Source organism: Erythrolamprus reginae, chromosome 5, assembly GCF_031021105.1.
Source record: "Erythrolamprus reginae isolate rEryReg1 chromosome 5, rEryReg1.hap1, whole genome shotgun sequence".
Lineage (NCBI taxonomy): Eukaryota > Metazoa > Chordata > Lepidosauria > Squamata > Dipsadidae > Erythrolamprus > Erythrolamprus reginae.
Genome location: NC_091954.1, coordinates 72,395,208 through 72,410,890, shown reverse-complemented (window position 1 = coordinate 72,410,890; position 15,683 = coordinate 72,395,208). Strand labels below are relative to the sequence as shown.

The window sequence follows — 15,683 nt, the reverse complement described above, 5'->3', positions numbered from 1 at the left end:
CTATGATTGTATAGCAATGTTTCTTACATGCAGAAAGGCAACCTTCTATTACTTATGATTTTGGATATTAATAAATTAGATGTTTTGAATTCAAAATTGGTTACATATTTCCAAAAGCATTGAAACAGCATAGTTTTGAACTTGAAACATTTCTAAGATGATTTCTTAGTTCTAAAACTAAGCAATTCATTTAATGAGTTGAACATTATTCCTTTTAATTCAAGACATTTTTCATAATTGTTAATTATCACAATTTGCTCTTGAAATATATGTTAGACCTCTGTGAACAAGGATGAATAAAATCCTTTCAAATATTTATGAAGTTATATTTTAGTCATGACAAACCATCATGGAAAGTAGACATTACCAAGCTTTTGTCTTTTTGCTTGCTCCTGAGCAGGCTCTTCTACAGAGGACTGAGAACTAAGAAGAAAAATATATGTTTAATGAACAGTAGTGCTGTCTAAATAACTGGTTCACACACAACTATAAAGGCTCACATTATTTTTAAAAATTCTCTACATCAATAATTGGGACATTATATGATCTCTGATATTCATAAAAATAATTCATTAATACTCTGCAGCAAAAAAGAATTATATGCATGTTTAAATCACATAAAAATGACTTTTTTCCAAAACATTTGCTGAGATCAGCAACAATATCCTGGGAGTTGAAATGCTCTAATCCAGGGGTATCAAACTCATGTTGTCACAGTGGCATCACGTGACGTATAAGGACCTTTCCCCCCTGCACTAGACCAGGCGTACGCCTGGCCAGCATGTGACACATTCATTTATTTAATTTTGATGCTGCCCATTTCCCTATAGTTAACTCTGGCCACTTTACATATGAAACAACAACAAAAAAGATACAATATGCTCCTCTGTGAAGTATACAATTCCCTTCCTTTGGAATATTATCCCCACAGAGATTAGGAAAATTGTGGCTGGGTGAGGAGGTTTCCCCAAACAGAGGGTCCGGTAGCACATTTTCCAGCCAACAAAATTATATTAAGATGCACATGTGTTTATAAGCCGGCAACTCACTTGTCAAATGCATAGCATTGCTGAATTGAGGTAAGATTTAAATTGGGACAAGGTTAGGGAGGGGAGGGGGATTTAAACTAAATTTAAATTAAATGTCAACTGCTCTAAACTATAAAAATACTGTAAAAATACTGTAAAAAATATGACTTCAGCAATAGAGTGATCAACGCCTGGAATGCTCTACCTGACTGTGGTTTCTACTCCTAACCACAAACCCTTTAACCACAGATTATCTACAATTGACCTCCCTCCCTTTCCAAGAGGTCTGTCAGGGGCGTCCATAAGCGCACCATTGTGCCTACTGTCCCTGTCCTACTGTTCTATTGTTTTCTATCATTACTTTTCATCATTACTTTTCTAATGTTTTATTTATACAAATTACCATACTATAATTGTTTGACAAATATAAATAAATAACTATTTGTTTTATGTGGATGCGGGATGGCCACATCCCTATGGAACATTCCACCACTGGAGAATTGCTCCTTGACAAGCTGGTACAGAGGTTGGTGATAAATTAATGGCTTGCCACACTATCTATAGAAGGCCTGAAGTTTATGGGAACTTGAGAGGGATGATTTTCATGAGGGAACGGATGCAGCCACGAGGCATTCTTTTGAGTGGTTCAAGGGTATCCTTTGTGTCGTCCCCCTACCTGGGTGGAAGCGGAAGGTGGACTTGCCACGCTGGTACAATCTGAGTGGGCAATGTGACAGGTTTGTGGGTGGGGGACAAGGGATGTGAACTTTCAACTGAGTGGGAAACTCAGATTCAGGTTTCCCAGTGCCAGGATGGCTCCGGAAATAAATTGAAACTTTGAGGAGTATTTTGACTCAGATTTAGTTTTGATGTTACCTGGAACCTTGACACTCCCATCATTTTGGCCTCCTGGAAGGGTATTGAAACTTGGCTTTGGGCACTCATCACTGAAACTACCTCTTCCTCTGTCGTCTCTTAATTTTGGATTTTATATAGTTTTTTTTAAAAAAAATAATCTGCAAGTTTTAATATTATTATCATTTGTTTATTGGAGCATTTATATTACTCTCAGTGACTCTGGGAGTCTTACAAATAATAAAAAAACCAGTATTAAAAGAAAAAGGGCAGTAACTCCCAACCTCCTTGGTGACAATCAATCAAATGGGCTTGCTGGGCTCCATCTCATTCTGGGTTCCCCTGGCCTATTAACAAAACCAGGTTTTCAGGGCATTGCAAATGAGTGAGGGTCAGCCTATTCTGTGAATCCACCCCAAAAGGAAGGAATCAGGAAGGGAGTCCTAAGAACCACTTTGGTCCAGTGCTTTAAGCACCATCAGGCCTAGAGACCAAGAGGCTGACAGGGTGCAGCAGAACCGCCTCAGGTATCCAAGCCAGCTAGGTGACTTTAGAGGGGGGGGGGGAACATTAGGTAATTTTTTAAAATAATTTTGAATTATTTAAATAATTATTTGAATTATTTATACCATTCACAAAGGCGGGGTAAAAAGGAATCATTGCAAAAGGAACCCATTGAAGGAGAAGCGAGTGTCAGTCGAGAGAAAAGAGGAAGAGCCGAAGCTGAAGGGAGCTGACGTGACGCCCACTTTAACCCCAGCTCGAGCTCTAGCGCGGACGTTCAGATCCTCCGTCGCACCCGTTGAGCCTTTCTGGGCTCTCGCCGAATTTTTGGGGCAACATCAGCATCATTTATTTTGCCTCCCCCCCCCTCCTATTTCCGGGGAAGCTTTCCTGTTGCCCAGAATTAGCCTGCAGCCCCCCTGAGGGGGAACGTCGCGCCCTCACCTGTGATAGCGTCTCTTCCGCGGTCGAGGTAAAGAAGACTCCTCATCACGGTGACAGGCGGCAGGGGAGGATACCCAAGAACGCAGAGTCTCGCAGAACCACTTGTACATAGGCCCCAGCCTCCACGGCCGGGCCGGAAATACGTCACAAGCAGCGGCCTACGAAATAATGGAAGCCCTTCCCTCATCACGGCGATGAAGAGAGAGTGGCTTTTATTTATTTTTTATTTTTTAAACGTTCCCCTCGGCTCGGTCTCGCGCATGTGGAGGTAGCTCGACCTACGAGTGGCCTCGTTCTGGCAGCTCGGGCGGAGCTTCGTTTCTGTTTACTTCGCCGATATCAGGCAGGCATCCTCAACTGACTTCCTAGAATTGAACTGAATTCTGGGAGTTGAAGTCCACAAGGTCTTAAAGTTGCCAAGGTTGGAGACCCCTGCCCTGTCCTAGACCCAACCAAACGTTCTGATTTTATGATTTGTGAGTCCGTGCGCATGAAGCTATTTGCAATGTTACGATTAAACTGTTCTCTTGGCCGACTAACGCTTCGGAGAGGAATCGTGGGTTAAACAGATCCGATCCTGCTCGCTTTCGCTTGCTCGTTCATTAATAATAAAGGGGCGGCCTACAACCAATAAAAACAGCACAGTATCAACAGCAATATAACGGAGAACTTTCCCCCGACATTAGCCCCGATACGGCTCTATACAGCGAAGACCTCTCAACGGCAGTACAAGGCAGCACACGACAGGCTTTAATCCCCTCTAAACTAAAGCGGCGTTTCTCAGCCTCACAATTTTTAATTTATTTATTTTTATTTAGTCAAGTACGTATTGGTGGTATACAGAGATATAATATTTATATACATGATACTAGTAAAAGAGAAACATTAGGACAGGGGACGGAAGGCACTCTGGTGCGTTGAAGTTTTAAAATACAGTATCTTTAAACCAGTGTTTCGCAACCTTGGCAACTTGAAGATATCTGGACTCATTCGCTGGCTGGGGAACTCTGGGAGTTGAAGTCCAGATATCTTCAAGTTGCCAAGGTTGCGAAACACTGCAAAACAGCTATCGAGGTTAGGAAACGGGGCTATGAGGGAATGACGGCCCAAGCGCCTGTATGTCCTCTCGGCACAGGAAATATCGCCATTTCTTTCAATCTATGGAAGGAAGGAGAAATTGTGTCACTCCCCAGAGTGCAAGTACGCGGTTCATCGGACGTTGCCTTTGGTTCCTGCTGCTCTTCAGTTCCTCTTGAATCTTCCCTTATGAGCGGCGGCGGCGGCGGCGGCGATGCGAGCGTTGGTGGGGTTCTTGTTGGTCCTGGCGGCGGCCACCTCGGGCCTTTATTTAGTAACTACCTGGCTGCCCGGAGCGCCGCGCGCCGGAAGCAGGTGAGTTTGGCCGCCGCCTCACGATTTTGGGTCGCTGTCCCAAAGCGCGCGGAGAGCGAGCGAGTTTGGGTTTAGCGGCGGTCAGCAGCTGTGAGTCCTGCAAGTGGTGTCCGCTCACGAATGGATCTCGAGGGCCAAAGGCCGATGGGCACGATTTTTTTTTGCTGAAAGTGGCTAATGACGCCTGGAAAATGACATCGCCCTCGACCCTTGGCAGACGCGGCAGTAGTTCTGCCGAGGAATCCAAAGTAGTTATGCAACCTAGTCGCAATAGCGCGCTTGTCTACGAGTGATTTGAGGATCCTGCTTTGAAGGACACTGTCGACAGGCTGTATTATATACACTGCTCACAAAAATAAAGGGAACACTCAAAGAACACATCCTAGATCTGAATGAATGAAACATTCTCACTGTATACTTTGTTCTGTCCAAAGTTGAATGTGCACAACCGCATGTGAAATTGATTGTCAATCAGTGTTGCTTCCTAAGTGGACAGTTGGATTTCACAGAAGTTTGATTTACTTGGAGTTATATTGTGTTGTTTAAGTGTTCCCTTTATTATTATTTTTTGAGCAGTATAGTTTGAGCTGTCACATAAGTATGAATCTTGCTGCCTCTGTGGGAGGAGAGTAGTTACATAATAAGAATAAGAAGTGTTGGTTATGACCTATAAAGCCCTACATGGCATCGGACCAGAATACCTTCGAGACAGCCTTCTGCCGCACGGATCCCAGCGACCGATTAGGTCCCACAGACTCAGCCTTCTCAGGGTTCTGTCGACAAAACAATATCGTTTGGCGGGACCCAGGGGAAGAGCCTTCTCTGTGGCTGCCCCAGCCCTCTGGAATCAACTCCGCCCAGAGATTAGGACTGCCCCCACCCTCCTTGCCTTCCGCAAACTCTTAAAAACCCACCTATGTCACCAGACAGGGAAATTCATTCCCACGGCTGTCCCGTTTTATGCATGGTTTGTTGAGCTTTGTGATTGTTTTTAATAAGGGTTTCTTAATGTATTTTGTTTTTAAATATTGGATTTGTAAATTGTATTGCTTGTTGGAAGCCGCTCCAAGTCCTCAGAGAGGGACTGCATACAAATCTAATAAATATATAAATAGATAAATATAAATTAGGTTTAGACACCCACCATGAAGTGTTTCTTAAGAATCTTCAGTATTTATTTCAGATACTTATTGTTGCTTGCTCTACCTACTAGGAGCAGCAAGTGTCCCCTGTAGAAGCACTGAATAAAAACAGCATGTCTACTCACTGCTACAGAGAAGGCATCTCTCTGGGGTCCTGATAGGAGGAAAATAAGGTTAAAAGGCATGTAGCTCTCGCGGGGAATGTTTGCGGGGGAAGTTGGTATTGCTGTTGTGTAATGGGAAGCCAGTAGAAGAAAACGAGCAGTGCCAGTGGTCAGTAGATCATCTACTGGCATTGTGGTGAAGGTTAGAGATGAGCATCCTCATTCTGTTTCCCTGTGCTAAGGGCATGAATTCTGCTGCGATGGGTGCCCAAGATGCTTGCTGAAGCACACAAAATCGACAGTCAGTGCCGTCCGAGAATTTCTTGATCATTTCGAGATTGAAGGCGAGGCTTTTCTCAACTGTATAATGACAGGAGATGAAAGTTGGGCTTACCATCATACTCCAGAGAGCAAACATCAATCAATGCAGTGGCACCATACTCATTCTCCTTTAGCCAAAAGAATTCAAAACTCACCAATCGGCGAGAAAAATATTGGGCATGCATCGTAGCAGCATTCATGTTCTTAGCATTTGGAGGGAAACGGAATGAGGACACCCATCTCTAACCTTCACCACCAGTTGATGATTTACTGATCACTGGCACTACTTGTTCTCTTTCGCTGGTTTCCTGCTACACAATAGTAGTACAAAATTCCCCTGCAAACATTCCCCACGCGAGCTACATGCCTTACTTTCCGGATAACCCTCGTATATAATTTGAGCTATCACATAAGTATGAATCTTGCTGCCACTGTGGGAGGAGAGTAGTTGCATAATAAAAAATAGGTTTAGCAACACACCATCAAGTGTTTCTTAAGAATCACCTATTGTTTCTTGCTGTACCTAGGAGCATCAGGTTTCCCTAGAAGCACTTAATAAAAATAGCATATCTGCTTAATAAAAATAGCATATCTGCTCACTGCTACAGTGAAGACATCTTTCTGGGGCCCTGATAGACACCATAATTAAAGAATCCCAATACAAATTATCAGGGGTTAAGTTACTTTCTAGAAAAAAGGCTAGATTGTTGAACTACAGAGGTTTTCATTTTCCCTTAAAATTCTAGGGGTCATTGAATTAAATCGATTGCACACATATTTACAATGGACCAAATAAAGAAATTTTTCAGACAATATATAATAAATTCATTATCACTAAATGTGATGTCTATTAACTTGTATGTTTTTAAAGGTTTATAGATAGACTCCTGGATAATTGTTCTATCAAAAGCTGCTAATAATAAAGGTTCAATGTTATATCTTATTTGGCTGCAGCATGCCTTCATATACCAGTACAAAGAAAGCAATAGTGTTAGAGAACTATCTCCTTTTTATTTATTTATTTATTATTTATTAGATTTGTATGCCACCCCTCTCCGAAGACTCAGTATTTTCCAAGAATATCAGAGATATCTAATTGGTAATTGTAAGAAAGAAAATGCTGGACTAAGTTGAATCTTCACCTGAACCAATAGAACTGTTCTTATAAGTACTGGGAGTTGCTAAAATGAAACAGTTTATGGCATAACTCATACAGTTTAAAAGCAGATTATGGCTTTTATTATATGGACATCTCAAATGTATACAGCATTTATTTTTTACATTTAAATTATAGTAAGGTTCTCATAAATTCCTCAGATGACTTCACTAAAAAACGAGAATTTTTGTCTCCCGATGTTTTTGTTTTTTAGTGAAGGATGCAAAGAAGGGAAGAGAAGATAATTATGAAAGACAATCGGAAATTTTGGCCTCTGCTGCCAGCATTAGTAGGGTAATTAAACTGGAATTTTGGTCCATTTTCAGATATGTATTGCTTGATTTTGTACTAGTTTGAGAAATTATATTTCAGTGATATATACTTCCAATTGAATGTTTTTTTGGTGTAAAGGTTGAGACCTCAGTCTAGAAATCAGGAGAGTAAGTTCTAGCATAAAGCCAGTTGGGTGACCTTGGGCTTGTCACATTGGTCAGTCCTAAGAAGGAGGCAATGGCATATCACTTCTGAAAAGCCCTTGCCAAGAAAACTGTAAGGACTTGTCCAGGGAGTCTCTGAGAATTGGACATGATTGAACAGAAGGGGAAAAAATACTTGTGGAATGTTAATAATAGCTGCTTGTTTCCATCACAAACTCAATTTTCCTATTTTTTATACCACTCTTTTTCTAGTTCTGTAGATACTGTTGTTTTTAAAGATACATTTGTCTTGGCTGAACTAAAATAATGTAAAATGTTAATATTTCATTTTTAAAAGAAAAATTAAGATGACCTTTGCTTTGGTGTTTCCTTCTAATCTCATTACGTTAAGTAACAAAAAAGCCAACTACCAATATTTGTAAGATTGAACTGATTTATTTTGTTGTGCCAGCTCCATGTTGCAATAAACCTGTTAATCTTCAAGGCTAATCTCATAATTATCCTATGTTCCTTCTTTTAATCCAATCATTTGGCAACTAAACTAATTATGCTCTTTATCAGGTCATTAAAATTCCCTTCAGATCTAGAGGAACTACAAGAACTTGCAGAGTTTCTACAGTACTACAATAAAGAGCACAGCGCATACATAATTCTGCTTTTCTGCAGTGCTTACCTGTACAAACAAACCTTTGCCATACCGGGCTCTAGCTTTCTGGTATGTATATATGATATAAAAGTCATAGATTGGTTTTACAACATGTTGCAAGAACAGTTATTTATATACAATAATACCTTGTCTTACAAACGCCTCATCATACAAACTTTTCGAGATACAAACCCGGGGTTTAAGATTTTTTTGCCTCTTCTTAAAAACTATTTTCACCTTACAAACCCACCACCACCGCTGGGATGCCCCGCCTCCGGACTTCCGTTGCCAGCAAAGCACCAGTTTTTGCGCTGGGATTCCCTTGAGGCTCCCCTCCATGAGAAACACCACCTCTGAACTTCCATGTTTTTGTGATTCTGCAGGGGAATCTCAGCAGCGCAAAAATGGGCACTTCACTGGCAAAGGAAGTCCGGAGGTGGGGTTTCCCAGCGAGGGGAGCCTCACTGAAATCGCAGCATCGCAAAAACACAGAGGTCCGGAGGTGAGGTTTCGAGGAATTCTGTGTTTTTGCAATGCTGCGTCACTGATGCTCCCTTCGCTGGGAAACCCCACCTCCAGACTTCCGTTGCCAGTGAAGCGCTCGTTTTTGCGTTGCTGGGATTCCCCTGCTAGGATTCCCCTGCAGCATTGCAAAAACACAGAACTCCGGAGGTGGGGTTTCCCATGAAGGGGAGCCTCAGGGGAATTCCACCAGCGCAAAAACGGGCGCTTTGGCTGGCAAAAGGGGTGAATTTTGGGCTTGCACGCATTAATCGCTTTTCCATTGATTCCTATGGGAAACATTGTTTCGTCTTACAAACTTTTCACCTTAAGAACCTTGTTCCGGAACCAATTAAGTTTGTAAGACAAGGTATCACTGTACTTGTCTTGTTAGATATACAATGCATCCTTCCCTAACATATATTCTTCCTACTATTTTTATGGAACTCTTTCATGAACACATCTAGAAATGTGAGTATTATTTTGTCCATTCATAGGAAGACCCCTCCAGCATATAATATGTGGATGTGTGAGAGAGTATTGCCTTGAAAGCCTTGAGATTTTATTGAGACTTTTAGGAGGTGTTCTTTTTATTGCCCAGAGTTATGATTATAATATGCCATATTATATTGTAAGTATTATAAATAAATATTCCATCTTGCTAAAAAGTCAGAGTATATATTTTGTATTATATAAATGTATCTTTTAAGCAATTAGGAACATATACTAACCTCAAGAAATCACCTGTCAGAAAGTTGTAAGATTAAAAAAGTAGATACTAGTCATATTTCCAACCTGAAAGTATGTACAACAGAGACAAAAAGCAAGCTTTCTTTCTAGCACCTGTTGCCACTGAACAGAATTTCAGGTGAATCATAAAAATAATTCATCCTCATTCCTTCTTCTCATCACCATGAGTTCAATCCAAGTTATGTTTTATTGGCCTTTATGGTCAGATAAAATTGGTTCATTATTCTTATAATGAATAAATAAATAAATAAATAAAAAATTTCAAATAAATAAATCTGAATTATTTCTGCTGTTCCATTTACTATTTCAATCTGATGTAACATCAGTTTTTTGAGTTAGCTGGGAGGCAGGGATGGAGGTCAACCAGATCATTTTATTGAGGGACATTAGAAAAATGATTCAGGCTCACAATACAGTATACCGTATTGTATTAAAGCAGCAAACGCCTGTGTTTTATACCCAGTTTATGGATTTTGCAGAGACATTACTGACCAATGCTATTAACACTATGAAGTAAATGGAAGGCTGCTCTTACATTCTTATCGTTCATAAAGCCCTTAATACTTTCCACACAGTTTTTAATGGACTGGATCACCATCTAGTTTTGCTCTAACAGAACATCCTTGCTGGGGCTCTCTTTGGACCATGGATAGGACTTCTGTTATGTTCGACTTTGACTTCTGTGGGTGCTACTTGTTGCTATGGCCTATCCAATATTTTTGGGAAAAACTTTGTTATCTACTATTTTCCTGATAAAGTCACCATGCTTCAGAGGAAGGTAAGAAAGAACTAATTGCAATTAAATTTTATTTAGTAATAGATAACATTTGTATATAACAGAATTCAATTGTATGTAGCTGCACCTAACTTTTCTCAGGTTCAATTTCTGGCTCTGCAAGGAAAAGACCCTATATCAGTGGTCCTCAACCTTTCTAATGCTGTGACTCCTTAATACAGTTCCTCAAGTTATGGTGACCCCTAGCCATAAATCTAACACCAATTCTCCCAACAGAGCTTTAAGCTGATTGGCAGGAAGATCAGAGGGACACACATACACACCCCACTGTAAACGCCTGATTGGTTGAATTGTACAAATACGTTCCAGGGCCCCAGAATAGAAGCTTTAGTTCCTAACACTATGGGAAATTTGTCTTTTCCCATGGTCTTAAGCAACTTCTGTGAAACAGTCGTTTGACCCCCAAAAGGGTCCCAACTCCCAGGTTGAGAACCACTGCCCTATATGAAAACCTGAAGACCTGCTCCTAATCAGTGTACAGTGTTCCCTCGATTTTTGAGGGAGATGCATTCCAAGACCACCCGCGAAAGACGAATTTCCGCGAAGTAGAGATGCGGAAGTAAATACACTATTTTTGGCTATGAACAGTTCCCAAGCCTTCCCTTAACACTTTAAACTCCTAAATTTACAATTTCCCATTCCCTTAGCAACCATTTAGATTATTACTCACCATGTTTATTTATTAAAGTTTATTAGAAAAAATGTTTTTTAAAGGCAAATGAAAGTTTGGCAATGACATATGACATCATCGGGTGGGAAAAACCATGCTATAGGGGGGAAAAACGCAAAGTATTTTTTAATTAATATTTTTGAAAAACAGTGGTATAAACGTTCCACGAAGTTCGAACCCGCAAAAATCGAGGGAACACTGTATACAAATTTCGAAACTAGATGGCCCAGTGGTCTAGCTTGGCAGAAGGCATTTTACTATGGTTCTGTGACTATATTCTAGCTGACAAAGTTTACCGTTAGTGATTTTACATGCATTAACTGAAGTTCTAAAAAATATTCCTTCATGAGCATTCCTTCATGAGTGTGTTACATAGTTTTGTAAGATTTTAACAATCTAAGTTAGAAAGTTATTAGTAATCCAAATTAGAAGATTAAAAATGATTCAGAGAGCATAGAGCCACAAATGTGATTTCCGTAGATATTTCTTCAAACTTTTTTCTAAGATTTAATTAATTAATTAATTCATTCATTCATTAATTCATTAATTAATTAATTCATTTATTAGATTTGTGTGCCACCCCTCTCCGTAGACTCGGGGCGGCTCACAACAGCAATAGAACAATTCATAACAAATCTAATAATTTAAAAACATTTTAAAAAACTCCATTATTAATCAGACATACATACAAACATACCATACATAAATTGTATAGGCCCGGGCGAGAAATCTCAATTCCCCCATGCCTAGTGGCAAAGGTGGGTTTTAAGGAGTTTACGGAAGTCAAGGAGGGTGGGGGCAGTTCTAATCTCCAGGGGGAGCTAGTTCCAGAGAGTCGGGGCCGCTACAGAGAAGGCTCTTCCCCTGGGACCCGCCAAATGACATTGTTTAGTCGACGGGACCCGGAGAAGGCCAACTCTGTGGGACCTAATCGGTTGCCGGGATTCGTGCGGCAGAAGGTGCAATTTCTTTTTTTAAATATGAGGTACAATTGCTTCATAGACTTAAAGTAGATGATTTTTGCTAGTATGGGCCTATACCTAATCAATAGAACACAAACAAGAACCCCTTAGTAACTATACCTTCCACAAGCAAACTATTTCTCTACTTTGTTTTTGCCAGTGGGGAATGTCTGCTAATCTTAGATCCAACTAGTAGCCCATATTTGGAAGGATTCCTCCCAGTCATAGATGGGTCCAAGATACAGGGGGGAAAGCCTACCATTAGTAGCCAGAAGGCAATTTTCAGACATTCCTCCTCCCTTTCTGGTGTTTCCTCAGGGTCCTGAGATTTCAAAGGAGAAGGGAGAATTAGCATACTGTATTCTTCCTTCTCCCCATTCTTTTGTGGATGTGTTCCTTAAAAGAGCAGTTGACTAATTGAATATTATTTATAACACGTATTACAGTACTGTACAACCTTTGGGAGAAAAAAGCAGATGCTGAAGAAAACAGTTTAACCCTGCCTGATTTTTATCCTTTTTGGTGGGGCTTCCTTTGACAGGTGGAAGAAAATAGACATTCTTTGTTCTTCTTCTTGTTATTTTTGAGACTGCTCCCCATGACTCCAAACTGGTTTCTGAACCTGGCATCTCCAGTCTTGAACATCCCTGTGACTCAGTTTTTCTTCTCTGTTCTCATAGGTAAGAACAAAGGAAGCATAATTACATCCATATTGTTCGTGTATTATTTGGTCTTTTTTCACTTTTGCATTATAGTAGATGCTTCTTCTCATTCTTTCTAATATTCAAATTCAGTTTATATATATATAATACACACACGCACACAAACACACACACACACGGATGTAGGTAGGTAGGTCTTGGCATATTTGGGCTTACCTTACCGACGGGCCTGGCCTCAGCCCACTCGGCCCCGGTGTGGCCGAAGCACGAGCTTTGCCTCGTCTTCCCGCCGCTGCGCTGGGGGCTGCCCACCGTCATGGCGGCGGAAGACGGGGCAAGAGGGGGGAGAGACATCAGCTCAAAGCCCCGCCTCCCTCCTTCCATCCCAGCGCAGGCCGAGCCTCAATTACGCAGGAAAAGGGCAGAAGTGCCTGATGGATGCCACCATCTTTCCCTGAACTGGCGGGGGCAAAGTCGCCCCCAACTCCGATGCCAGCTCAGCTGGGCACTCTTGAAAAAGGCTGCGCGGGGGGGTATTTTTCTGTGCACGCCCGCGCAGGCGCACACCTTAAAGGGAACAATGCTGGATATAGCTGCTTTCCAAATGTGCAGATAGCAACTCCAGCTTCATTCCCCTGCAGGCTAGCCCAATTAACACACAAAGCAAATACATATTATAATTTACAAATCATAAAGCAATAACATAATTTTTCTATGGTTCCCTTATATTTTGCCAGAAATTTCTAACAGAAAAACAATGTTCTTGTTGAACATATGACTTATTGTGAACGTTGAAAAGTAGCTCCAGTTTAATGCCATAATTTCAACTATTTTCTTTAAAGTGATTAATAAAGAAAAACTTTATCAGTACCATTTTAATGTGATTTAAGATGCTAAACCAGGTTGAAGAGAAAATAACAATTACGCAGGTAAACAGAAGATTCCAGCTTGTTCATGTGCACAGAAATTTGACTTACTATATCAAATTTGCAAATACTTTATTTTCTTCAATGACATTTGTTAATTTAAGGTTTTTCTCCTCCTCTGATGCTCAGATCTATTCCCCTCCATTTGTATATTCAAGCCTTTTTCGGCTTGCAGGCTAGAACTTAGCACAGACTATGAAATGTATACATTTTTCTAATCTTAGAATTCTCCTCTTTCTCTTACAGGATTGACTCCCTATAATTTTATCTGTGTCCAGACAGGCTCTGTACTTTCACAGATATCTTCCTTGGATAACATTTTATCCTGGAGCAACTTATTCAAGATGTTGGCTATAGCCATGATGGCATTAATCCCTGGGACTCTTATTAAGAAATTCAGTCAGAAACATCTCAATTTATATAAAAGTAAACAGAAAAGTCACTTGCTGAATGGAATGAAATGCAACTGAATAGACCACTCCTAAACAGATATCAGGCAATGTGGAATTCTATTTAAGGGAGATTTGGAAATAGCTATTTTGAATCAGCAATTATGTTGTCACTGAACTTTGAACTTATCGCTGTTTTAGGCATCTTCTTTTGCTAATGTATAAAGCTGAGTCTTTAAAAATACTGTTTTTCAAAAAAACAGCTGAGACTGGTACTGTATGTTCCATTTTATCAAATTACTTGTGATCCAGTTTATCCAGAAGTCAGAATTCCAGGGCCCAAGTGGACCTGCATCTATTGATTTGAGGAAATCTAAATCCTAGCATCACTCAGGAATTAAGCTTGAAATTGCTTGCCAGATGAACAGCATTTCTTTTCAAAATGAAACAGTTACAATGTAGTATTTGGGACAAATATTTGTTTAAATAATGGCAATGATGAATTGTATTTCCCCTCAATGTGAGGAATGAAGGACGAGCAGGAGCGAAGAAACGGGCTCTGTTTCCAAACTCCGAATTTTCCATCCTGGAAGTCTTAAAAAGGCACTATCTGCCCTGGAGAAGTAGATAGAAGAAAAGGGAAATCCCAAGGACCTCGGGAAGAAAGGCAATCTCCCCAAAAGTTCAGGAATAGCCCTTGGATTCCGGCCGAGAAGAAACAGTATGCTGTATGGAAAATTGCATTTTTCACTTTTCAGAGTAAAATCTTTATCTTTACATAATTGTAATATTAAGCAGAAAGGAATATACTTTGAACATAATAATTGAAATTGTTATATTACGTGTTTGTTCAATCCAGTGTTTCATAGTTGGGAAATCCCTATTTTAATATGGCCCTTGTTTTTAATTCCAAGTGTTAATTAACCCCATATTCCTTGAATTTCCTATTTGAAAATGGTCTTGGCGTTGCTTGTCTCGGCATCAAGCTACAGTTTGAAAATTTAGGAAAGAGCTTTGTTTCATCCTTTTTGTACTACAACAAAGAAATGGATAGAAGACACGAGGTTAAGGAAAGTGATAAAGTTTTGTTTGCCTGATGTCTGCAGCGATTCAAGTTTGCCATTTTTTAGAAATCAAGCAAGCAGAAGGTTTAGTATCAGTTATTGGATTTTCTGTGAATATTCCCCCCGTTTATTTGAGATGATCTTTGCTATACTATAAATCAGAAGCGTTGAACGATAGCCACTTTATGACTTATGTGGAGTTCAACTCCCACAACTTTTCGACTTGTGGACTTTCGTGACTGGCTCAAGACTACATTGTTCCCCACCCTGATCTAAACAAATGTCAATATTGTATTAAAGGTATCAGTCTTAGAAAATCCCCTAGGATGGTTTCTGTTAAATCTTTGTACGTGTGGTGTGCCAAGAAAGCAGTAATAAAAAATGATCTGAAAAATACACTGTGGCAAGTTATAACTGACCGTCTGGTTTGCATCAATATGAGAAAAGCACCCCTCTCTCCCCCCCTACTTCTTGCCAGGTGAAACTTCATGGAAATCGTAATCTGTTTATTTTCACAGACATTACATATTTATCAGATAAATGGTACTGAAAATAGTTGATAATTTGACTTCATGTAGTACCATATGAGTCAGTTTATAACTCTATCAAGGTCTTGTTCAGTTCCCACCTTTCAACTGCAAACATTAAATAATGAAGGAAAAACATTGCTTGGACTTTTCTCCAAAGTAGTCCCCTTATCCTTCAGTGGGTTGGCATACAGAAGGCTTAATTTAGTTCCCTCTATATTGTGAGACTGGCATCCTCAGGAGATGTCAGTAACAGGATGTTGTTATAAGTACTCCTTAATAGAGGATATAGGGAGGAATGAGAAGTATATTTTTACATTCATGTTGTTGTCCTTTAGTAGCACAAGACATACTAAACGGAATTGAAAGCTTAAAATGTCAAACCTTGCATTTATATGGCAATTACA

The 15,683-nt window shown here is 40.1% G+C and overlaps 2 protein-coding genes across 4 annotated transcripts in view; one reads left to right on the top strand and one right to left on the bottom strand.

Annotated features, from left to right (window-relative positions):
* Window positions 1-3,651, bottom strand: part of SENP2 (SUMO specific peptidase 2) — a 28,072-nt gene extending 24,421 nt beyond the window's left edge. For both annotated transcript variants that reach the window (XM_070753121.1, XM_070753122.1), the window contains exons 1-2: window positions 2,832-3,651; window positions 368-423 (exon numbers count right to left, since the gene is read on the bottom strand). In XM_070753121.1, the coding sequence (XP_070609222.1) occupies window positions 368-423; window positions 2,832-2,941 (166 nt within the window). In that variant the 5' untranslated portion in view covers window positions 2,942-3,651. The remainder of the gene's footprint in view (window positions 1-367; window positions 424-2,831) is intronic.
* Window positions 3,652-3,830: 179 nt separating this feature from the next.
* On the top strand, window positions 3,831-15,143 carry TMEM41A (transmembrane protein 41A). Of its 2 annotated transcripts, XM_070753124.1 has the most exons (6): window positions 3,886-4,223; window positions 7,161-7,240; window positions 7,945-8,098; window positions 9,897-10,058; window positions 12,250-12,388; window positions 13,543-15,143. In XM_070753124.1, the coding sequence occupies exons 2-6, from the start codon at window positions 7,167-7,169 to the stop codon at window positions 13,764-13,766; spliced, it is 753 nt and encodes a 250-aa protein (XP_070609225.1). In that variant the 5' UTR covers window positions 3,886-4,223; window positions 7,161-7,166; the 3' UTR covers window positions 13,767-15,143. The 2 variants fall into 2 exon arrangements, with proteins under 2 accessions (XP_070609224.1, XP_070609225.1); XM_070753123.1 differs by lacking the exon at window positions 7,161-7,240 and having other exon boundaries at window positions 3,831-4,223.
* The last annotated feature ends 540 nt before the right edge of the window (window positions 15,144-15,683 follow it).

Excerpts from the sequence above, each read along its gene's own strand:
- TMEM41A (XM_070753123.1), top strand. The coding sequence starts at position 4,123 with ATGCGAGCGTTGGTGGGGTTCTTGTTGGTCCTGGCGGCGGCCACCTCG. Across the intron at positions 8,099-9,896 it reads TACCGGGCTCTAGCTTTCTG|AACATCCTTGCTGGGGCTCT; the intron begins GTATGTATATAT and ends TTGCTCTAACAG. Across the intron at positions 10,059-12,249 it reads TCACCATGCTTCAGAGGAAG|GTGGAAGAAAATAGACATTC; the intron begins GTAAGAAAGAAC and ends TTCCTTTGACAG.